General features: G+C 33.6%; 2 protein-coding genes across 3 annotated transcripts; both read right to left on the bottom strand.

Moving 5' to 3' along the window:
* Window positions 1-3,577: 3,577 nt before the first annotated feature.
* Window positions 3,578-14,071, bottom strand: LOC133291166 (vacuolar protein sorting-associated protein 41 homolog). Of its 2 annotated transcripts, none has more exons than XM_061489371.1 (19): window positions 13,635-14,071; window positions 13,082-13,351; window positions 12,798-12,977; window positions 12,353-12,613; window positions 11,624-11,756; window positions 11,440-11,530; window positions 10,427-10,529; window positions 9,799-9,902; window positions 9,620-9,713; window positions 9,363-9,518; window positions 9,223-9,285; window positions 9,015-9,080; window positions 7,232-7,432; window positions 6,586-6,663; window positions 6,390-6,509; window positions 6,195-6,275; window positions 4,895-4,980; window positions 4,515-4,596; window positions 3,578-4,426 (listed from the first exon to the last, which is right to left on the bottom strand). In XM_061489371.1, the coding sequence occupies exons 1-19, from the start codon at window positions 13,857-13,859 to the stop codon at window positions 3,986-3,988; spliced, it is 2,835 nt and encodes a 944-aa protein (XP_061345355.1). In that variant the 5' UTR covers window positions 13,860-14,071; the 3' UTR covers window positions 3,578-3,985. The 2 variants fall into 2 exon arrangements, with proteins under 2 accessions (XP_061345355.1, XP_061345356.1); XM_061489372.1 differs by having other exon boundaries at window positions 13,082-13,293; window positions 13,635-13,733.
* Window positions 14,072-22,615: 8,544 nt separating this feature from the next.
* On the bottom strand, window positions 22,616-23,500 carry LOC133291153 (uncharacterized). The gene is made up of 2 exons (XM_061489361.1): window positions 22,831-23,500; window positions 22,616-22,746 (listed from the first exon to the last, which is right to left on the bottom strand). Exons 1-2 carry the CDS (start codon window positions 23,498-23,500, stop codon window positions 22,616-22,618), a joined length of 801 nt encoding a protein of 266 aa, XP_061345345.1.
* Window positions 23,501-24,593: the final 1,093 nt, after the last annotated feature.

The following is a 24,593-nucleotide window of genomic DNA, read 5'->3' as shown; positions in this document are numbered from 1 at the left end:
AAAATAACATAAATTATGTCATTTAAAAGGATAAACACTGTAAATGTAATATATGGTTCCATTATTACACAGAGGGATCTTCTGAGAGAGACATCAAATGATGGACCCTATGTCATTTTTTATTTCTCTCACCTCTTTCATTTTTCTCTCTCTTGATTATTCAGGAAGATAATAATTTCTCCCAGAGAAATTATTGTCCCTTGTACAAATGGGATGTTCGGATTGTGCTCCATGAGTGTTTCTTTTTGCCTCGGAATTTCATGTGGTGTTCAGGCCATGACTGCTTCAGAATGATATTATTATCTCGTTCACTCAAATGTATTTCCTCCATTTTAAATCATTATATATTTTATTATTTTTATTATTATTATTATTATATAGTATATAATTATTTTTTATTTTGTAAATATATATGAAATAAACATTTTAATGAAGGGTAATATATCATATAAATAAAGGAAATAACATTTCTGCTGTAAAAAAAAATTTCCCTGTCAAAAGTGAGTAGGTTCCATAAATTTTCTCTCTCTTCTTTTTATTATTTTTTGTCGAAGGTAACTATAATTGTTATTAATTAGTATATCCTTCCAATTAGCGTTAATATACTAACAGACTTAAGTTATGACACAAATTTAGTATTTTATTTATGGGTTTAAAAATTTATAAGATAGTTATTCTTTTTACAATTTTATAGCAATTTGTACTTTATTTAGTGATTTCGTATCTGTGATTAGAATCTTCGTGGGTATTTCTTTGCCTTAAACTTTGATTGGGATCGTGCAACAATTCAAAATTTTGTGTGATGTGAATGGTTGCAAAGGATATTATTATCTTGTATCCGGATGGATCATGTGATGTTAAAATTTCACATAATTTGGTTATTTAAAATTTGTGTCTTTATTAATGATAATTAAATCTCACCTATTTAATATACCTATTTAATATGGGGAAAAAGTATATAATGTTATTTTAGATAATTTTGTTTAATGTTTATCAAAACGACGTCGTTTTGGGTTGAAAAATTAAAAAATTAGAATGATAAAGACTATTATAATCCTGAAATAAATTAAAATTACAAAAATATCATAATTTTCGTTCTAAAACGACGTCGTTCTAAAACTCATTTAATATATGTAAAGAGAAAGATTAATACAAAAATTTCACATGTGAAATTTTAATCTATTCCCATTTTGTATACTCAAATTATTCCCTGAATTATGACAACCAAAAACGATGAGAGATGACCATCACCATCAGGATCATTATCATCATTTAAGAAGTGGGGTAGAAAAAGTTGCATACAAAAAGTCATTGCAAAGAACACCACAACTCGGTACTCGGAGTTCTACTTTATTCTATTGCTACTTTTCTGAAATGTTACGCATTTGTAAGTTGCTTAGCAATCATATATCTTGCAGTGACACGTTATGAAAAATCCTATTCCAAAAGGATGTGTTCTTTGAAATTTGCTTTTTAACCAAATAGAGTTTTTCTTAAATAAATTATCAAAATGGAATAATTATGAAACTATTTACTAATTCAAGATGGTTTTCACTACTTGACAACCACCTTTTTTATGTCACATTTTTAAGTGACAGTAATTCTATTAAGTCTTGACTTGACATCACATTATGACGCTAAATGAAGTAACGTTATGTGGCATGTAATAAAAAATAAAATAATTCTCACCTTGCCAAAACCATTCTAAACTAATAAATAATTTTTTAATGACCTCATTTGAATAATTTGTTTCTAAAAATACCCCGAAGCTTCACCCAAACCCGCTACCAAAAAGACTGGAGAAGCTTCAAATAGCTGTACACATCATGCTAACGAATCTTTTTGCTACGCGTGCAATCTCTTTGGAGCATGCCCGTGATAATGAAAGTTAGAAATGGTCCGTTCAGAAGTAAGACTTGTGAGATTAGAGTTTCAGATTTGGAGAAAATTTCACATTTGCTTTCATGGAAAAAGCCTTTCAAGTCTCAATTTGGAAGGTAGTGTGTTATAATGAATTAAAAAATATGGCTTCTAAATACTAATCCCAGTTTTAAGAATGGACAAGAAGTATAATTTGTAGCTGAGTAGGTGGAGGGGGTGAATTTTGGCTCCATCTTGATGTTAAGGTGCATGGATGCACCTTATATTGTATATTGTAAGTTGCAACCATTCATAAGCGTGGCATTAATATACATATATATATATATATATATATATATATATATAAATATTTCTACGACCACTTTAGATAATATAAGATTGTCTACAGCTATCTTTTTCAACTAAGTCTGATCAGTAAGACATCAAAATTGCATTTTCTCTCTCCACCATGTCAACCGATAATGTCTGAGGAGAAAGAAAAAAAAAAAGAACAATTTTATTGTTATAATTATGTCTTATTGGTCAAACTTAGTTAAAATGGAATAGCTATAGACAACCTTCTCTTAGGTGGACGTAGAAATACGTTTATATATATATATATATATATATATATATATATATATATATATATGAGGCAGGATATTCTTACACCAGTGTAAGAGTTAGAAGTCTTACACTCAATCTTGACCATTGATTTACTTGTATTCAATGGCTCACATTACTAAAAAAATTTAACCCTTAGATATAAGTGGGATCAATGGACAAGATTGAGAGTGTAACTTACACTGGTGTAAAATGATCCTGACCCTATATATATATATATATATATATATATATATATATATATATATATATATATATATATATATATATGGGGTAAACATTTCTATAACAACTTTAGATAAGCTTATCTACAGCTGTCATTTTTAACTATATTCTCCAGGGAGAATATAATTATAACGTTAAAGTTGCTCTTTTCTCTCTCTCCACGTCAGCAAAAAAGTTCTGAAAAGTAAATGAGGAGAGAGAAAAAAGAGCAACTTTAACGTTATAACTATATTCTCCCGGAAGAATATAGTTAAAAATAACAGCTGTTATCTAAAGTTGCTGTAGAAATACTTTTGCCTATATATATATATATATATATATATATATATATATATATATATATATATATATATATATATATATATATATATATATATATATGATGGGCTGTCTCTCTCAAATAAAATTTTATATATTCACATGACTTGAATTTAAGACTTTGTTTAAGTGAAATTAAATATATACCACTTGAGCTAATTTTCTTTGGTTAATACGAATCTTGTTGAAAAGCAAATTTCCTTCTAATAGCGGGCAAAGTACAAGGTGCATGGAATTTCTCACGGAGCATTGTAAGATCATCCGTGAATTTTATGTGCTTTGTGTTTCGATCCAAAAAGATAGTGTTCTGCACCATCCTTTTGTATAAGGAAAAATATATCTGTAAACTAAAAACTATACGCAAGGTGTGTCTATAATCTAGACTACTAAAAAAATTACCGCAAGATTATCTTGCTTTTTTGGATAAATATACATGTTTCACCCAACAATACTTAACATAAAAGAATTAATGCGGTTTACCAAAAAAAAAAGAATTAATGCGAAGAATACGATTGTAGTGTCAACCTTCTGCTTCTAGATTACTTGCCATGACTCTACTTTCTGTACGTCTTCAAAAATTACATAATATGAAGTAACTCTCCCTTTTCCTTAAAAACTCCAACCTAGTTAAATACAAAGTCCTTAGATTCATTGCAATAGATTTCACTTCTACGTCCACTAGTTCTCCCTATACAAATGAATAGACAACCAGTTGGAAAACATATCTAAAGGAACCTGGTATTCAAGGAAAACTTGATTCTAAAGAATATACTAAAGCCATCAAGACAACGTAAAAATTTAAATAAAACTATAACTATATTGATAAACAAATTGACATCAAATTGAAGGGCCACGAAGAGGGGAAGCCACACATGTACCATGTGCATGCAACCACGAACAAAAATATTAACCAAGCAAGCACAAGCGGCAGACACAGACATGCACCAACAGAACACACTCAACTAGCAGCAGTAGTACACAATATACAACGCATACGAGTGCCACCCACCTGTGTCTCTCCATCGTCATTCCCATTATCATCCACATAATCATTGTAAACATCATACATTTCTGCCTCTTGGGAAGTAGCTTCAATCTCTTTCTTGCTACTACTAGTATAGGAGGAATCAATAAGACAAGTTGTGTGATAAGCATGACAGCAAAAGAAAACAATGACTGATACATTCTGTATAGAAAAGGGGTCAAAACATATACAACATCTTCCACCCGCCCTAGTCTTTGACTTCACTTCCATGGTTCTCAGACTCGGGGATTTCTCAAACACATGAGAAGCATTAATATCATTTCTTTTAGCTTGTGGCTCGTCTCCTTGATTACTTAGATAAATCCCATGCTTTGCCTCTTTGTAATACTTAATTAATAGGTTGACACAGTCCGCCTATTTTAATGAAAGCCAATCAGCAAGATATCTTACTGTATCAAATTAATGAGATTAAAATTAAGGAAGGGATGGTAAAGAAAAGCACCTTCAGGATATCATTGCATCCATGTCTGAGAGATGTTTCAGTCCTGTAATCAGTGATAATTTTAACCAGCCGATCCCTGAGACTGTAGAAAAGCAGATAGAGAAATTACACACAGTGGGAAACAAATGCTACTTATTACAGAATATAGCTGGAATTGGGAAGCCAGAATAATCAAACTATCAGAGCAATCAGTTAAAATTCAAAACATGGTGAACAACTTGCAAATGCATAACCGGCAGTCCGGCACTGGATAGATAGGCATCTCCTACTTAATGCGATCTACAACCCAAATAGGCAAATACTAATATTTTTTTTCCTTACATACGTTTTATGATTAGATACTATACTGTAATCTCTGTTAAGTCATATTTATTACTTACCGAGGTATTTCCATCCCGTTGGGAACCTTACTTACAATGTAGAGGGGATCAAGGTTTCCAACTGTGTGCTCCAACAGTATGCCCACCTGTCAATTACAATAATTAATCGTGGAACAAAGTTGAGAAAGAGCAGGGACACAAAATAAGCGAATACCGGGCAAATTTGTTTCTGTTTCACTTTTTTTGGTTTCTCAAACAAATTTGTAAATTCTATCAATGAAAAAAAAAATTGTAACATATTAGGGACAACTTTCAAAATAAAATAAAAAAACTGTTGAAATGATAGGAATTTAAGAGGGGAAGAAGAAAAGAGTGAATAAAAACTCAATAATCTGAAATTAATATTGATGAGACATGAAGGATGTGTTACAAAAGACAAAACAATAACCCCTATTTATAATAATTGTAGATCCTAATTAAATAAGGAAACATATCATGAAATATAATGAAATTATGGAAACCACTCCTAAAAGATCATCTAAGATATTTTATGATATTCTAGGATAAAATAGTAATATTATGATATATTCCCTAAATATTCTAAGAAAAACAATTAAAAATCTATTTGGAATATTTGTTCCCGAGTAAGATTTATCCTTTTTTTCCTTAAAAAATGACTTTTACAATGATGGCACGTCTAATCCATCTGGAAAGGCATTAGACAACAACCAAAGCCTTTTCCTACCAGGTGTTGGTGTTAGAAGGAGGGCACCTAGAAAGGCATACAATGGCAAAAAATATTTCATTGTAGACGCACAATGCGATCATCTCTAATTGTGAACACATTTCATCTGGCAGCACCTTCAAAATGAAAGGAGGAGGGGTGCTGGCATGTCATTGTCCTCACGGACAGTAACATGCATTAGACACATGAGACAGAGAAAATGGAGAAGTTCAGCCTTCAGACATTATGGTGCTGAAGTAGCAAGCAAGCCTTGACATGACAGAGACAGCATAGATATGTGGCCCGGTGATGGAAGTTAAAAAATAAGCAGCCCAGAGAGACACTGGAAATGAAGGTAAAAAAACACAGGAAGAGATGAGACTACTCAAAATGATGTAGGTATTTACAATAATTGCCACCACATTTTTGGAAATATATATATATATATATATATATATATATATATATATATATATCCAAAAGATGTTCCAGGTTTTCCGTTTATAGATCTCTTACTAGTCTTTAAAATATGGAATAGGAACCAACTCCCAAACATTTCTCTTTTTCAAAAAAACAAAAACCTATGTAATCAAACAGGCCCAAATATTAAACATACAATTAGTTATCAAGATTTACCATTTCAGGTTTGTGAAGGCATTGCTTGATTAGTTCTTCCCAGAGTTCATCATCATGCTGCATGGTGACAAACTCTACAGCCTACAAAAAATTATGAACACTTCAAACTCAGCATATAATTGGCTGAAATTCTGATTCAAGATTTGCATGTCGGTTGACACCAAAAACTACTTCTAATTGAAAAAGATGAAATACCTCCTCTATATCCCCTAATATATTTATAATAACAGCTAGGGCTTGTTTTGAGTTTCCCATCCTTCCAAGGATGAAGACTTGCTCTCTCATTAGGTCTCTCCTAATGAGAATTTCATAAGCCTGAAAAACAATTTGGAGAATTTGGTTCACAGGCATGCAAATATATAGCTGTCAAAGTCATTGGTAGATCCCAAACCTTCTCAAGGGTATAGTGTTGACTGCTTCGAAGAAAAGGTAGCAGCATCTTTGGATCATACTCTGCATAGAGTTCTACCTATGCAATAGACAAAATCATATTAGCTAAAAAAGGCATTTCATCACAGGCAGCACATGCAAACCATTATTCATGTTTAGCTTCAGAAGACATATATTGTAATAACCAGACAAAAAACAAAAATGGAAGAGTAAAGAACTGAGCACTAATATGGTATTAAAGGCCGCAATGGATAATGATGCAGCTGGACCACAACAAAGAAATGCATCACTAAAGAAAGGCCATCAGTCTGCAGGTTGCAAACAGAAATTGGCAGCAATAGCTAACAACTGCTAGTAAACCAGATTGAATCTGAATTGGATCAGAACTGATCAAACATTCGTATTGTCTTTTAAGTGTTTTATGTCGTTTTGTATTAAAACATAATAAAACCCAGAGTTGTTCCTTACCAAGGATTGTCTTTTATTTTCTATCAGAAATAAACAAGGCAGCAATTACTTTGGGTCGAACTCATAATGGCAAAGACATGGCTTTCATCAATTCAAAATATAAATGCTGCATTGAATTACACCTAAGAACCTAACACAAAGGGAACTTGAAAAGGTTAAATGAAAGAAACAAAGCCTACCTGCATATCATGAAAGTCCTTCCCAGCATGTGGATTTACTTCAAATAATGAATGGAGATATAAATGTAAGAAATATCTGCAGTCACACTTATTATCAACATCTAGAAGTTGCTTCACAACTTCATGTGGAGTTATTAAGTCCTTGTTTTGTATTAAGAGAGGAATGGCTTGTTTGCAATCAAGCATCATCAGTTGGACAACCTGAACAGGCACAGGTTAGACAAATTTTCCAGTGATCATATAAACAAATTTTTAAGGATACAGTATATTTTTAACAATAGTGCTTTCGGTATCAAACAATTAGTTACACATTAAGCACCCAAAGTAAAGGTTATAAGTATATTTCATAGTTGTAGTTTAGTATAAATAAAGATATATGGTCAGCTTTAAGTTCTTTGGTTGATGGGATCAGATTTATGTTCTTTGTTTTATTTTAACCGGTTTTTTTTTAAGAAGCTGAAAGCATAGTAGCTTGAGGAGTGTTATGGAATAGTACGGTAAAAAGGAAAGGACTTTGGATTTAAGTAATTAGTTACTTATAATGCACCCAGTATAAAGGGTGTAAGTGTCACTTTGTAGTCATAGCATAAATAAATAGAGGTATAGGATAGGATCAGCTTATGTATCACAACCATCTTGAGTAATTAATAAAATATTATGATCATCCTTTGTGTCACATCTCTATTTTCCCTTCTCCCCAAAATTATTGGTTTTCTAAGATAATGGTTACAAGTACAAACAGAACATGAAGAAAATTCAATAATTTTTTCTCCTCTTCAAATAAGTCTGAGAACATTCAAATCTTAATCACCCAATTCCAAATACCTGGGATGGGACTTTGTTGGTTCATCCAATTTTCTATGCATTCAATAAATCTAAGGATCCGCTAAGATGATAGAAATAGAATTGTAATTTAGAATTAATAGACTAAGAATATTAATTTTTATGTTTGAAACAAATAAATGAGATATAGAATTGCAATTCTAATTGAATTAGAATTCTATTGTTTGAACATAATATCAAGAATATCACAATTAAATTTAAGTTAATAAATAATACAATTTTCAAATATTACATATAAATATAATTTTCAATAGAGCTTGCATTGTTGGATTACGTCTAAGGTTATACGAATACGTCACCGGTGATCATGGATGCAAAAAAAAATGTTGGCAACAATGATTATCGGTGATTAAAGGACACCTATGACACGATTGTGATTATAGGACACAAGCAATGCTAGGGATCAAAAGACAGCGATGGTGATTGAAGGATGTCAGTGACAATGGTGATTCAGGGGATGCCGGTGATGACAAACACCAGAGTATGCCGTTGGTGCGCACAACATGGCCAATAGTTGCAAGTGTATGCCATCAGCAATGGTTGCTCGGGTACACATGCAACAAAGATAATAAACAATAATTTTAAACTTTTGTGATTAGAATTTAATTCTTAAGGTGTAGGCTAAGAATAGAAAATAGTATAAAATAGTTATATTTGAATTCCATAGAATTGGAATTTCATTCTAATGTACACAATACAAGATAATTAGAATTGATAGGTCCAATTCCAATTCCGAGCTCAATTTCATGCTCCAAACAGCATATAAGAGATGTGAGACTGAGAGCATGAATAACCAGATCCTAATATACTACACCAATACATGTAAAAAGATTCAGCAGGTGCATATGAAATATGTTTTGCATATCAGCTGACACTGTAAAACTGTTTAGAAAATATAGAATTCCAAGATAAATTCAACTTCTACAAATTACATTTATACCTTTTCACGAACTGAATCATGTAGGTTATGTTTATCAATGAAGTCAAATACTTCTGGTTTCATAAGCTGAAAGTTTCAACAGAATAAGGTGGAATAAGTAAATTAGAAGTCAAAACAAAAAAAAGACTCTACTATCAAAGCATTTGTATGACATTCAATCAATGTAATTGCTTCCTGAAAACAAGAAAAATTAATTAAGACCACCTACATCAGCATACAACGAGAAAGCTTTCCCATGTTGCTCATCAATTACATACAGCTCTGCTAAAGCCTGACATAAAAAGGAACATGTTAACGTAAACAGGTTGTTAAGAGATTGAAAATGTAAATATAATTAGTCAGACTAACCTCCTTGAGTGGATCAGTCACGGATGAAGTATCAAACTGAGCTTCAATAGCTGAAATAACAGGCAATGCAGAATAAATTACTTTAGGCCAGGATTTAACAGTGGACAAGAGATCCTTATGAAAGGATGGATTTGTGGCCAGTGCAACAAGAGCAACCTATTGAATCAAAAGCAGAATAAATCCCAAGTCAATTGATTACAGATACTATGCAAACACATTACTTGTAACAGAGACTGTTGTTTTATGCTTTAGCTAACCTCATAAGCAGTATCACACAATCTAGGGTTTTCTGTAGGCATGTAAGGAACCAAAACAGGGAGTTGACGAAGGTGTGCAAAGTGGAAAACCCATCTGTTGAAAAGCAATACGTTGACACTCAATTACCAAACAAGAACTGTAAAACAGACTAACAACTAATGGTATGTGGTACTGGTACCTCTCCCATGCTGAGGCTGATCCTTGAAGCAACTTGGGACACAAAGAAGCGGCTTCAGTATATTTTCTTTCCACTATCAGATGATCAAGGTACCTAGATCCCACCTGCAAAGATGAATCTCAGATACGCTCAAATGAACAAATTTACCAAAAGAATTCATAGATACATATATAACATGCAAAATATAGTAATGATGACTAAATAAGTATAAAATCTCAAGGAGGAATCATGCTTAAAATCTGATCAAATCAATTTCAAGTTTCTCTATAAATGTAGGGACGGGGGATTAAGATATAATGAAATCATACTTCACAAGTAGATAAAATTGAAGGTTTCATTTCATTTCCCTTTGAACTTGCATCTTGTGTCAAATTCTATACAGCGCTATTGATAGCAAAATAAATGATGACAAATTACTTAATAACCAAAATGCTTGAGGAAACTTCACGCACACGCAATCCCATACTTCACATACACATAATCAATTGCCTCCATAAGCATACATGCATAACCTTATTCCACTGTTATGTGCTACACACCTTTTTTTTTTGTACAAGCTTACACGTCTAACCCTAATAAGCATTAAAAGAAAGTATAAAACATATTGAATTAAGATAAACTTAAATACCTCATCAAGTAGTTCACTTCGTCCTTGACCAGATTCCACCACAGCCAAAGCTTTTTCATGCCATCCATGTTGAAGAAGCCAAGCAATATGATCTTCAGCATCCCTGATTATTAAAATACATTAATTTCTATCCATATTTTTTATTTTATTTTTTTTCAAATTTGTATACCAATTTATAAAAATAGCATAATATTTTAGATATATTAAAAAAAATTAATCAACTCTTTTGAGCATAAAGCATCAGGTAAACAACAGCCTTCATTTGTTTTGATTTAATTTTTCTAGTCCCTTTGGGACAATGGAGGTTAGATTGGTTTCGTGCCAAAGGGAATATGACAAATGTTGAAGGATCTCTGCATAGAGGAAAGCATTGCACTTATTCTATAGTCACTTAGAGGCATCTGGATTTTCTTGACTGAAACGAGTAACAAATAACCGCTCCTTAGATTATCATTCTATGATATACGAAATAGAATAACACAGGAATAGCACAATCACTGATAAAGTGGACAACATTGAACATCCAAACCTATACACAGCACCATAACATTTTTCCATGCCAATCAGTCAGTTGGCAAGTGGCAAGTCAAGGGCACACCATGAAATATATATAAATCTAAATATAATTGTTAGAATTGCTACAATATCTTGACAGAATATGTAATATGTTAGAGTATCATAAATGATTACAGAAGGATATCATGTATATACTATAAAATCATTGAAGATTATGTAAATAAGGAATTGAATCACTAGAAAACTAATTCCCAAACTTATACATATAGACTATATCTTAACTGGCCTTGCAAGGGGGCATGCCTTCCCATCTATTCTGAACTTTTGGTAACCCAAAAAAAAAAAAAAAAAAAACAAGGCATTTCAGGTATAGTAGGATAAGGTCATAAAGAACATAGTGTCCTTCTTTTCTTCCTTTTATCTTTTCTGGTGATAAGTCAACACAAATGAATCAATCACTTAGGACAATACAACAGGATCAAGAAGTTGACATTAACCTTGGCTTTGCAATAATTACGTCCTTTGGGGATACAATATAGTAAAGCGGTTCGTCGCCTGCAGCCCACTGACCACCGGCATAACTGCTACCTACATTTGGGTGAACAAGCAAAGCAACTGTAATCATGCAGAACCATTTCATAACACGACATAAATCATAAACAAAACTAAACAGATGTTAACCTGAGAAGGGAGCATGAGCAAGGGAATAGTCCTTTGCCATGTAATGCTCAAATCCATGTAATGGTAGAGCATCTGTCGAAAGTTCATCATTGTTCCATGTTACTATGCGTACTTCTGGTCTTTGCCCATTACCCTTTTCAAAATTACATTTACTTACATTAAGAACAAATCAATCTTTTATGGGCAACGAAGAGGATGATGCAAATGTTTCTTTACTTCTCTTGCCTTTCATGATTCATAAGCATAAAATTGCTTCCACATTGAAGAGCAATTGACACATACAATTAGTGTTAAACATTCTTTTAAGTCTTATACAACCGATGCTAGCAAGGAGCATATCAAAAAATGCATAGATGATATATAACCTCCATGAGACATATCACACTAAATAATGTAATAGCAACAAGTATTAAAATGACTAGTTTCTAGGAAGCCTAGTGACGTTGGTTTGATACTGCTTTCTCTACAATATGAAGCAATCTAAAAATTATACTTCACAAAAATTAAAATTCCAAATGTCCAATACGTCCCAGTATTAAGGATCAGGCTATGACAACCGTAAATTAAAATGCTTGGAGGCAGCCCTTTATTTAAGTGAATGTGAAAATGAACTAAGAAATCTAGTTGTGCTTAAAAATAGGAAGATGTGGGAAAGAGTATCATAGGTGCCAGATCAGAATGAAAAGTCAAATAATTTCATTTCATATCATATGCAAGGAATATAAATACCTGCCGTGAAGGAGCAGTGCTACTAAAATCCTTTTCTCCATCTTCTTCTCCAGGAATGTAAGCTAGAACAACCAAAGCATCACCAAAGGGGGCAATTCCTGAGATGAAATAGCTCGTTTGAAACGATGCCACAATATCCACTTGGGTCATACCAGACAAAGGAACTTGCCTGTATGTCCCATTGGCTGCTTGATGACAGTTTGTCCTTATTGAAACAATTTTGACAGATGTTCCCCAGCCAATAACCAAGAGGGTGTCATCCTGTAAAATAAGGACAAAACTTAAGCAACAACAGTCTTACCAAGAAATAATATGACAGACAAATAAGACACCATTGCAGCAGTTTAAAGAACAAAACAAAAGCCTTCAATTCAATTATAGTAGCGGACACTGTTTCTTGTAATGACACAACCAAATAGCAAGACGACATAGATATTTCAATAACCTGCCAAACCAGGTGAGGAAGCAAAAGCTTGGGCCATGGGCTACCCCGTGGCCTTTCAATAAATGTTATACGCTGGTCATTGATGGTATCATAAACCTTCACTCCTGCATCATTTGCCCAAGCAACAAGACGTGTTCTCCACTTCACTGCATGTATTGGACCTTCACCAGAGTGCAAAACCTTTTTTTTTTTTTTTTTTCATGGGATATTTTTATAGTTAAAATAATACACAAGGTGAACAACTAAGAATTTACGGCTTTAAGTATTAGAAGAATCTGACAAACCTGGTCACGATAGCCTAACCATTTCTTTGAATTCAAATATAAATTCCCTGTTAAACCGCCAGCAACAAGTCTCCTAGACGTGTTTCTTGCATAATCCGGGTCCAAAGAAATCGCCTTCATAGGGCGATGATACTCAAATTTCATTTTCTCATCAGAAAAAAGGCTGCTTATTACAACGGATCCATCATCAGAACAGCTTCCAATATATTCACCTTCCATATCAAAGCTAAGGTCGTTAACAACAGCAGAATGAGCAGAGAATTCTTTCACCTGGAATGACATGACTCGGTAAAACAAAGTTTCTTAAAATAAATAAATAAAACACTGTCACGCTGATTATGAGCTGTGACATATGAACAACTAAAAGCAATCATCTATAACACTGCATACGCCAACGTCTTGAGACAAAGTAAAACGAACTAGCCAGCTCCATTTTGAAGCAACGATAGCTCAAAATTTCACACGAGCATACGCAAAACCAAACTGAAATTGATGCAGAAGAATCATTCCTCACTGTGAAATTAGATAAGGAATGGAGAGAACGGTAGCTGACCTGATTCCCGAGAAAATCAAGGATATACACGACGCCGTCGTGTGTGCCGACGGCGATCATCCGTTCTGCAACCGCGATGCAAGACGCTTCATCACTCGCTAGCAACAAAGGTATGCTGCCTCCCATTCTCTGGTACTTGAGCCTCGGCTCCTCCTCTTCTTCTTCTTCTTCTTCTTCTTTCTCATCATCTCCTTCGACGCCGTTCTCCGACGGAATCGGAGCCATTCGAGCAGTTATCGCCGGCGAGAAGAGGAGAACAGAAAAAGAGAGAGATCTGTTTGGTTGCTGAGAATTTTTTTTCTTTTCTTTACTTTTCTTTTCTTTTCTGTGTGGTAAGTTAAAATTTTCTATTGTCGTTTACGTCGGAAGGATGAGTTAGTTGGGTTGTGGGGTTTTGGTTTAAACCGTTCCTCGTTGAAATTAAAGTAATTAATGGGGTAAACGACAACAACACGGGGTTGAAGGTGATTGAGGGACATCTGAACCAAACGCAGCTGGTTAAGTAGAGAATGTCTTTGCCTGGTTCTATTTGGACTTTCTACAGTGACATAAGAGGATCGCCTTCTTTTTATTATAATTATTTAATAATAATTAATTAATTTATTATTCTATGTTATCTTCACTGTTGTGTGGCACTCTCTAACTCGCAACCCGGGACGATGGAAAAGTTGATTTAATAAAGTGATATTAGAATTACCATATATATTAATTTAAACAAAAATAAATATATTTTTATTATTTATTTATTTTTAAAAAAAGTTAAACTTATTTTAACAAATAGACTTATGCCAAGAAGATGACTCTTCTGACGACGAAAGAGGATATTTTTAAGAGCATGTTAAAAAAAATAAGAAAATTGTTATCAAAAAAAAAAAAAATAAGAAAATAAAGTTAAAAATTATTTGGTGAAGAAAATAAAGTTTAAATATGTCAAATATGTAAATATATCTCATACTTCTATTAAAAATATATTTATTTAAGTGCTTGTAATAACATTTATCAAATTTTTGTATCTTCTCGTATTAAAATTTCACATGAACTTTTTTTTTATATGTGTCTCTCTTCATTAATGTTGATTAGATCTCACAGATTTAATGTATGTAAAGAGAGAAATTGACACAAAAATTTTTACATGACCCTCTTATCAACTTGCTTTTATATAGGAGAGAGAAATGTGCATCTATATAATTTAATTAAATCCTATATCTTAATTATATACGAATTCGATCTATGGCCATATGTATGTATGGAAAATGTTTAGTTGGAGAGATTTAGCTACTTAATGTGATTTCTCATCTCGAAAGTATTACGGATTGTATTAGATTGGGATTTCAAAGAATTTTAATGGATTATTTTTGGACAAAAAAATCAATTGGTATTCAATTAGAATTTTAAATAATTGAAAAAAAAATCATGTGATATTCGATTAGGATTTTAAAAGATTATTTTTGAGTCCGTCTAAATTCATTGGTATTCAATCAACATTTTAAATTTTAAACAAAGGAAAAATAATATTGTGGTATTCAAATTCTAATCATTTTAATGGATATTAAAAAATAATATAAATAGGATGTTTCTCTCGCAATCTCACCCCAATTTCTAGGATTTTTTGAGATTTCTCTATTGCAGTGTGAATGTTGTTAAAATCAAGATTTTAAGTAAAATCGAAAGGGGACTAAAAAATTGTAAAACGTAAAATCATAATATAAAAAAATCGTAAAAACGTTTGAAATATTGGTAAAATCGTTTTGATGAAAAAAAAAACATAAAATCATAGTGATAAATCGAGATTTTAACAACCATGTCAGTGTCTTCTTCTTCTTTTGGCGTTTCGACCTTCTCGAAATCGTGTTCCGCCATGGGATCTTCATCAAAGCTAGGGGTGTAAATGGGTCAGGCTGTCTTGGCCTAGCCTACAACCCGGTCTACATTGAGCTTGGCCTAGCTCGGCCTATGTTGAAAAGTAGAGTAGGCTTAGGCTCATAAGAAAGCCTTTTATCAAGTAGGCCATGAGCCAATTTTGTCAAGCCTGGCCTAAAGCCTTGTAGGCTGACCTATTTAATTTTTTTAAATAAAATAATATAATATATTTATTTTAGGGTATATGATATACATTATAGAGCTGGGGTATTATGTTAACACTTTCTTCTTTGTCATTTTTTATGAATTATGAAAAGTACTAGTGCATGCATGAATGGAACTTTGCTCAGTATATTTTTATAGTTATTTTTTATACTATTGTAAAATTTTTAATGCTCACTAGTGAAATTTATATCTCGTGTAAAAAAATTCAACAATTTATGAACATGTTAATGACTTGTAATGTCAAGGGAATATTTTAAAAATTATTAAAAATATTTTTAAATTTTTTTAAAAATATTCCACTATGGAGGCTTACAACGCCTATAGGCCATATAAGGCTCTCTAATTTTTAAAAATATGTCAGGCTGGGCCTATAAATAAAGTCTTTAGTAGGTCAATAGGCCAGATAGGCTAAATATTTTTTTACGTAGGCTTAGGCCATGAAGGCCAAAATCCAGTCCAGCTTGGCCCATTTACACCCCTAATCAAAGCTCAAAAACAACATATTTTTTAACTTTTTTCATCACAAACAACTCAAAAACAACAACCTACCAAGATTTTAATCTAATCCATTTTAAAAACAGTAGATTTTTGAGCAATTTTTAATAGTTTATGAAAGTTTAAAAAATAGTTTTTTAAGCTATTGGTCGCGATTTTTCTTAGCATAAAAATGTGTAATTTATGTATTAAAAATAACAGAAAATAGTGGAAAACAACAAAGGAACAAAAACCCCTAAACTAATTTTCGTTTTACATCAATAAAACAACATCGATTTAAAGAAATATTGAAACTTTTATAATATGAACCCTATGTTAAATAACAATACATTCATAAACGAAATTCCTCCGCTATAGGAAACGATTTCAAACAATTTTTGTGTTAATAGATAACTAAAAGCTTATTTTTTTATTTTTTTTTATAACATACTAAAAGCTTATTTTTCAAAAACCCCAAAGCAGTTTAAGGTTTCAATGTATCGATTGAAAATAATTTGAGAAATTTTTTAAACTTTCATATAATAAAATCCAGAAATTCAGATTCAATTTTTTTTTGAAATACTCAATGAAAATATGCATATAATATATGATTACAAAACTCTCATCACGTAGAATAAAAACTCCAAGCTTTACAAAATCAATTGCAAAAAATTCCAAACGGAATTTTATCATGAATTTTACTGATTGAGAAAATTATATTAGATTTTACTTTTTTATTATTATCATTGCATTTCTTTGTTATTTTTTTATTGACTCTTGTAATTTTGAATGTTCGTTAAAAATTCATATGATTTCTTAAAATCTTATAAATTCATATTATCCTTTCAAATCTTATAAATTTTATTAAAATCATTTAAAATCCATTCTTATGAAATCTTGATTTTAAAAAATGTCTTTTGAAAAAGTATTTAAAGTCCCTCCAATTTTAAATAGTCTTTTAAAATTTATAAAAAAAATTATCTCAAAAAAGTCTTTTAAAATCTTAATCCAATTAGTCTTGGCTATTGGCCGAAGAATACCTCGGAAACTAAAAAATATTGTATATCTTAAATAATGTCAAATGTGTTGCTTTTATTTTATATTTTATTGTTAGTTTTAATGATTTTTATAATTTTATGTTCTTTTAATTGAATATTTTTTTCATTTTAATAGTCACGTTGAATTTATGAATCATTTTCCTTATATAGTATCAGAAAAATATTTTTGCAGTTAATGAGATAAGTCATCTGCATTTACTTCCAAAATGACGTCGTTTTGAGATTGAAAGATTAAAAAATTATAATTATAAAGACTATAATAACCCTGAAATAAATTAAAATTATAAAAACATCATAATTTTCGCCCTAAAATGATATCGTATTGGACTTACTGCAGATAACTTATCTGCAGTAACTGCAAAAAAATGAACCCATATAGTATTCACTTATTTTATCACTAATCCATATGAAATCCCTCGTGCTGAAATTTCCAACATAATTATATATAATATGAGGTATATGTTAATTATATTTAAGATAACAAAATTATTTATTACAATTTTAAACATGAATCCAAATAAGTCCTTTATCAATATATTGTTATGTATTTGATCAGGTAAGTTATTCTTGGCATGACCGTGGCAATAACAAATTCAAAATATGCATGATTGGAGGTTATACATTAATGAAATTGTTAGGAAAAAAATTGACTAATACAAGATTTACCGTTTAAATTAGTAACGGTCTAAAAATTAAAGTTTATAAGGAAAGTTGTCCAAAAATTTCCAAACGTGTAGGCCATTAATTACTCTAATAGGATTATAGGATTGGAGTAGTGCCTTTCTTGCCATTGTACCTAGACTTGTTCTCACATGGGTATGTCATTGGCAACTATAACTTCACGGTGTCGTCATTCTTTGAAGTTTCTAGCTTGAAGCGAAAAAGGTTGAGAGAGTAATAGCAAAATTTTCCAATTATTTAACTATCTCTCTCTTTTAATATGAAGAATTTATTTTATTGTTTATTTTTTTGGCTATGGCTTATATTTTTGTTTATGCTTGTTAGTGAATCTCAATGAAGCAAGGTATTCCACAAACTGAAGGATTGACTGATTCTAAACAAGAAGAAAGAGTGGGAGATATGAACCTAAAGCTTATGATTCAACCAAAAAAGGTGATGGAGGAGGTAGAAGAGTGCAACACCCCAACTTGGTCAGGGAACAAGATACCAACCATTGTGAAGTGCCCATTTGCACCAAGAAAGAAAAGATTCGATGTGTCATCAATTTCGTGTCGCATTATGAGAACCTCATTGTCAAATGAGTTTAGCTTCTTTGAAGAAACAAGACCCGGGGAGGTAGAGATGTTCTTCCAATCCATGTATGAGTTTACTATGACTAACAAGAGACGCAAAAGTATATGATAATCTCTTATTACTTTTGCTTAGGATTTTTGTGGTTCTACTTGCTCTATGACTATGACTGTCTTCCATTTAAGATTAACTTTCATATGAAAAAAAATAGAATAGGGGGAAAAAATGGATATCAATAATTAAGTTTGCCGTTCAATGGATCATATTATTTTTTATTGCAAGTTTACAATATATGAAATTTGTTATCATCATATTTCTCCATACCCATAGACTCTCATCTTGCCTTGACTCAATTCTGTAATATTCCCGTACCAATACAGGTTAATTAGATGTGATACCAAACGAGTTGTACGGTAGTATTATCTGCACAAGTCTACGATACTTTTTTTTTTTTGTATAACAGTCTACGATACTTTATAATATATGTAAATGCATATAACACCCAAAATTCAAATGTTATTTTTTTAATGGAAATTTTGGAAAGAGTCAAAGGATTTATTATCAGTTGCGAAAGTCTTAAGTGAGCAATGAATGGTCTTGAAGCGATGAGAAGTTGAGAACGGGACAAAAGAGTAGCAAAATTTAGCATAAAGAAGAGAGATGGCAGACGAAAGAGTTTAGGATTAAAAAAAATGTATTTGCCAAATGAGAATCTAGATTGCAAAAAATTAAAAAAAAAAAGATATGAGTTATTATTTTATTAAAAAATAACAAGATATTATTTTATGAAAAAATAATAAGATATTATTTTATTAAAAAAATAAAATATTTATTAAAAAATACGACTCGGACTTGGAGGTTAAGAAGCCAAACCTACTTGCAGCCTGATTTTTAAAGAAATCTTTTAATAAATTTAAGCTTGTACTATTTTAAACTCATTAGTTTCATTTACACCCTAATTCCATCGTATAACATAAAAAGAGATGGTTACAAAGGTAGCAAAGGTTACTCAGCAAAAAAATTAATTTATTACTTTTTTAATAAAAAAATTATGAATAAGTAGTCGTTTTGTAAAATATTACGAATTTATAGCACCCAAACACGCCCACATGGGGCGTGTTCTCATGGAGAGAGACACGCCCATGTGGGGCGTGAGCTACTGAAGGGGACACGTCCAACGTAAGGCGTGTGTGGCAAGAGAGAGACACGCCCCTGATGGGCGTGTTCTCCGTGGTCTATATATATGGGTTTTTCACTTTTTTACCTCATTTCCACCCTCCATCCTCTCTCTAAACCTCCTCCTCCTCCTTCTCTCTACATTTCTTTTGGAGGGTTTTGCGCAGCGAAGCTCTGTCTCTCTCATGTAAGTCCCTATTTACTGTTTATTTTTTTTTATTAAAAGCAATTAATATATGATAGTTATTAGTGACTTAGATAATTGTTAGGGGGTTAGAAAAATATTTGTGACTTTATTTAATTGTTAGGGGGTTCGAAAAATATTAGTGACCTATGTAAGAGAATTGGGATGTGACTTAGGTATTAGATATGGACTTAAAAATTAATTAGTTACTTCTAAATTGGTATATGTTGGTTTTATGACTTATTTACACACTTAGAAATTAGTTTGTGACTAAATATTTTTTTATGAATGACACTTGCAAACATATTGACCTTTCAATTAACCACATATAATTAGGGTTTGTAAAAAAAGAATAACGTATGCAATATTAATTTAAGTTGAATTTGAATTATTTAATGTATTGAAATATATTTTTAGAATAATGTAATGTTAAATGAATTAATTGTCAATGATGTTAATTTAATTGAAATTAATATAACAATTGAAGTTAGTTAAATGCTATTTAATTAAGTTCAATTAAATTTTATTTAGTGTAAATTAATATAATATCAATAGTAATTTGGGTACATCTTTTTCATTTGTAGTAGTATTCTATTATGACCCATTCGTCTTCATCAGAGTCCTCGCGCTCTGGATCCGATGGTGATCTTGAGCCATTCGATCCTTGTACGCATGTACTTCCTGGCCCATATAGGTGGGAGGTACTCCGTAAGAGGACACAGCGCAGTCACGTTTCACAAGTTGTGTGGAACGAGGATAAGGTCAGGGGGTTAAAGACGAGGCAAGGGAAACTTCAGGGGGGACCCCATCATGATGATATACCAGACGTTGTCGCTGACTATTTGACACAAGCTGGGTTCATACACGTGACACGTATGAGTCATATTCAGGTATGTAATTTTTAAATTACTTAATTAAATTACCGTATGTGGACTTTGTATAATTGTTGTTTTTCCTTCAGATCGATACCCCCTTGATCTCTGCTTTGGTTGAGCGTTGGAGATCGGAGACACATACGTTTCACATGACGCAGGGAGAGATGACCGTTACATTACAGGACGTGGCTGCTATGCTTGGTTTGCCTAATGACGGGCAGGCAGTTACCGGATCTACAGCGTTGGATTGGATTGCTATGTGTCAGCAGGTTTTTGGGACTGCCCCTGTTGCGGGCACAGACATTCACGGAGGCGATCTACGTATTTCTTACTTAGACAGGATATATGCTGATTGGTTTATAGTAGCACACAATCCTGAGGAGGTGAGGCGTTGCACCAAGGCACACATTTTGCGGCTATTAGGCTCATGGTTAGTGTGTGACAGATCAGGTGGCAGCAAAATTGCTTGTCGTTACGTTCCACTGCTTGCAAGGGACTTTACGGACATTGGCGGATACAGTTGGGGGTCTGCGGTTCTCGCCCATCTCTTTAGACATTTATGTGTGTCAACAAACCCGCGGACTGTTAATATGGGTGGTTGTCACGTATTACTGCAGATATGGGCTTGGATTAGATTCCCCCCCCCCATTGCACCACCTACCCGTAGCCTACCCACCCAGAGTGGCATTTTGGTCACAGGTATATTTTATTAACTCATATTGACTAATTTATTACATGTTCATTTGCCGTATGAGTATGATAATTTGTTACACATTCTATTACAGGTTTAATTCCCTACCTCCCTTTAAGCCACATGAGCAGTCTTGGTATCGGGCGGTTTGGTATCGGGCGGTACTTATGGTTGGCCATTACTCCTATCATTTGCTTCCACACAGTTGAGTGCGCTCAACCGGATAGATGTATGCGACAATTTGGTTTTGATCAGCCCATACCGCGAAGACCAAGAAAGCTTAAGGGTGTTCATGATCTAACTCTGCGAGGGAAGAAGGATGATAATTGGGAGCGTAAGATGAGGCCCTTCATACATTGATGGACGATCAGGGATACGTCCATACGTGTTCCCCCTGTACTGGTCGGGTTGATGTCCCCGAACCATGAGTACCTACACTGGTACAGATAGCGAGGGAAACGGTTCGTCGCCAGGAAAGCTGCCAGGGTTGGACGAGCAGTAAGTTTTGACACTTCAATTTTGAATATGATTATGTGTTTATACATTTTTAATTAACACATGTTGTTTCATTTCTTTATAGATTGATGGGTTGGAGATGCTATATTTTGCGACTACTGTGGATTAGTTCCCCGCCTTTGGCTTAGAGTGGGTCCATGACGAGATTGGTCGCATTATTGCCATATTCAGAGAGTCGGCACGAGTAGAGGAGCCAGGGCCAGAGGCTCCACCTACGCAGACTGTTGAGGAGCCAATGTTGACCATTGAGGTGCCTAGTGGCAGGCAGGAGGGACGTGGACTAGGACGACAGCGGGAATCGGTTCGAGCGATACCCGATCCTATTATTGCTCCTAGACCGCGCACTGATATGCAGGGTTGGTTTAGACCGCCAGTGCTGAGCCAAGTAGGCGGGCCACAGCCTATGTACCATGGTCCTCCGCCGCCGCATTATATGTACGCACAGTATGCATTGTTGCCACAGATTCATTATGTGTCAATGATTCAATCACATTTTTGCAATAAGTATGACCAGATTCAAGTTGTCTACAAGCCGATTGACCTCTTTCCACGCAATATTAGACCAATCTACTGTATGTAAATTTTACCAGACCAGTAATGGGCATGTTTCTTGCTCCCTTTAACACCCTGTTTATGGATTCTGCCAAGTTTGTTGCCATATGCCTAAATCTTCATCCATCAAGGTCATGTGCACGCGACCACTTTTCCTTAGGGATGGCATCAATCCATTCCGTTACCTGCCTGCTTGTGTCACGAAATCGTGCTAGCGACCTCTCAAAATCCACCATGCAAGGAGTATATCCTGCGAACAATTTAAAAAACACACAGTTGATGCTTAACGAAAAAATACAACATTTTAATTCACCAATCATAGTGTGCAACATACCTATATTCATCAGGCTAGCCTTCAATTTGTCATTTCTAAATCGTTGATTAAAATTGCTTGTAACATGTCGCAAGCAAAACACATGAAATGCATGGGGTGGTTGCCATAGGGGATTATTTTCAACAGCCGATAATATGCTAACATGCCGGTCTGAAATTAGACATATATTCTGCGCTTGTGTGGCGTGCTGACGAAGATTGGCAAGAAAGTATGACCAAGCCTCCAATGTCTCACCCTCAACAACGGCAAATGCAAGTGGCACACATTCATTATTACCATCTTGAGCTAGGGCAATCAACAACTTTCCTTTATATTTTCTGTATAGATGAGTGCCATCAATTTGTATCATTGGTTTGCGAAATTTAAATGCCTCACAACATTGTCTGAAAGTCCAGAAACAATGAACAAATACACGTTTTCCGGGAACCAACTGCCTCGCAACAAAACAATCCTTTGTTTGAATATTGTAAAAAGAACCTGGTGAAAAACGAAGCATATATTCACACCAGCTGGGTAAAAATGCATAGGATTCCTCCCAATCACCATATAACATTGCCATGGCTTTCTGCTTCGCATACCATGCCTTTTTATATGAAACTTTGAATCCATATGAATGAGTTATCCTCTCCTGAACGAGCGTAATGGCCACTGAAGGTTCCTTTTTTATCATCTCTGAATTACAAAAGCTGGATATAAACATTAACATAACAACAAGTATATCAACTGCAATTTTAATTAGCTTTTTAATTTGAAATTACGTACCTACTACAAGTGCTGCAATAACGTCAGAATCATGTTGTCGATGATCTTGAGAAAGATGGTCATTCAAGCAATTGTGATTCCCACCTCATTTCGTTACCTTCCAATTTTCACCATACGTTGGTTTAATTACCCTGATCCTCCACGGGCAACCTTGGACGTGTGCACAACATTTCATGCTTAATTATGTGGGAGTGCTCTCAACCACGATTGCTTCTTGATGCTCCTTCATGAGGTAGCGCTTGATTGCCATCTGAGCCTCTTTTTTGGATGTAAAGTGTTGGTTAACAAACAACTTTTCTCCCAATTGCCATGGACCCTGGATTGAACCCGAACTCTGCGTCCATGATTGTGCCTCACTTGGATAATCCCAATCAATATATGTGTAATGTGGAATTTCTGACCAAAAAGGATCAACAGGTGCATCGCCTACATGTACTACGTAATAATAATAATAATAGAATTGAATTATTTTCTTAATCAAAAATTGCAACAACCAAACTGTCAATATATTAATTGATAGCATACCTTCAGGATGTTCTGGTACTTGACTCAATGTTGTGTCATGATGTACAACGATACGAGACTCCCCCAAATCATGCCATGGTTGAAGTTCAGTACCAGACCTGCCACATTCTTTGTCATTGTCCGATGCACTCGCATCCTCTGCAAGAAGACGATCCTCCATTGCAATATTTTCCTCATCATCTTCGTCATACTCCTCATCCATAACCCAAGTAGGTTCATGTTCATCTTCCTCAGACATGTTAACAGCAGGAGCAGCAGATGAGGATGCATTAAGAGGAGAAGTAGACCTAACTGACCTCATTGGTATAACAACTTCCTCCGCGGTGGTAGTATCCACATACAACTCTAAGAAATCCTTTCTGGACTGGTTCAAGAACTCTTCCATTACCATATCGATGTCTTCGTCATCGACCACTTGCAAGCTAATGTATTGTTCACATTGCCATAATCTTGTCGTGACTAGAGTGATCAATTGG

Source organism: Gastrolobium bilobum, unplaced genomic scaffold (genome assembly GCF_033153095.1).
Source record: "Gastrolobium bilobum isolate Gb01-03AN ecotype WA unplaced genomic scaffold, APGP_CSIRO_Gbil_v1 utg1383, whole genome shotgun sequence".
Lineage (NCBI taxonomy): Eukaryota > Viridiplantae > Streptophyta > Magnoliopsida > Fabales > Fabaceae > Gastrolobium > Gastrolobium bilobum.
Note: the sequence above shows the minus strand (reverse complement) of the source record. Positions and strands in the feature narration are given on the sequence as shown.

What these genes read in the sequence shown, in the direction of transcription:
- LOC133291166 (XM_061489371.1), bottom strand. Translation starts at nt 13,859, where the DNA reads ATGGCTCCGATTCCGTCGGAGAACGGCGTCGAAGGAGATGATGAGAAA. An exon ending in CTTTCTCGTTGTATGCTGAT is followed by an intron (nt 9,081 to 9,222) that starts GTAGGTGGTCTT and finishes TGAAACTTTCAG; the next exon opens with CTTATGAAACCAGAAGTATT. An exon ending in TATTAGGGGATATAGAGGAG is followed by an intron (nt 6,276 to 6,389) that starts GTATTTCATCTT and finishes AATTTTTTGTAG; the next exon opens with GCTGTAGAGTTTGTCACCAT.
- LOC133291153 (XM_061489361.1), bottom strand. Translation starts at nt 23,500, where the DNA reads ATGATAAAAAAGGAACCTTCAGTGGCCATTACGCTCGTTCAGGAGAGG. An exon ending in GGCTAGCCTGATGAATATAG is followed by an intron (nt 22,747 to 22,830) that starts GTATGTTGCACA and finishes AATTGTTCGCAG; the next exon opens with GATATACTCCTTGCATGGTG.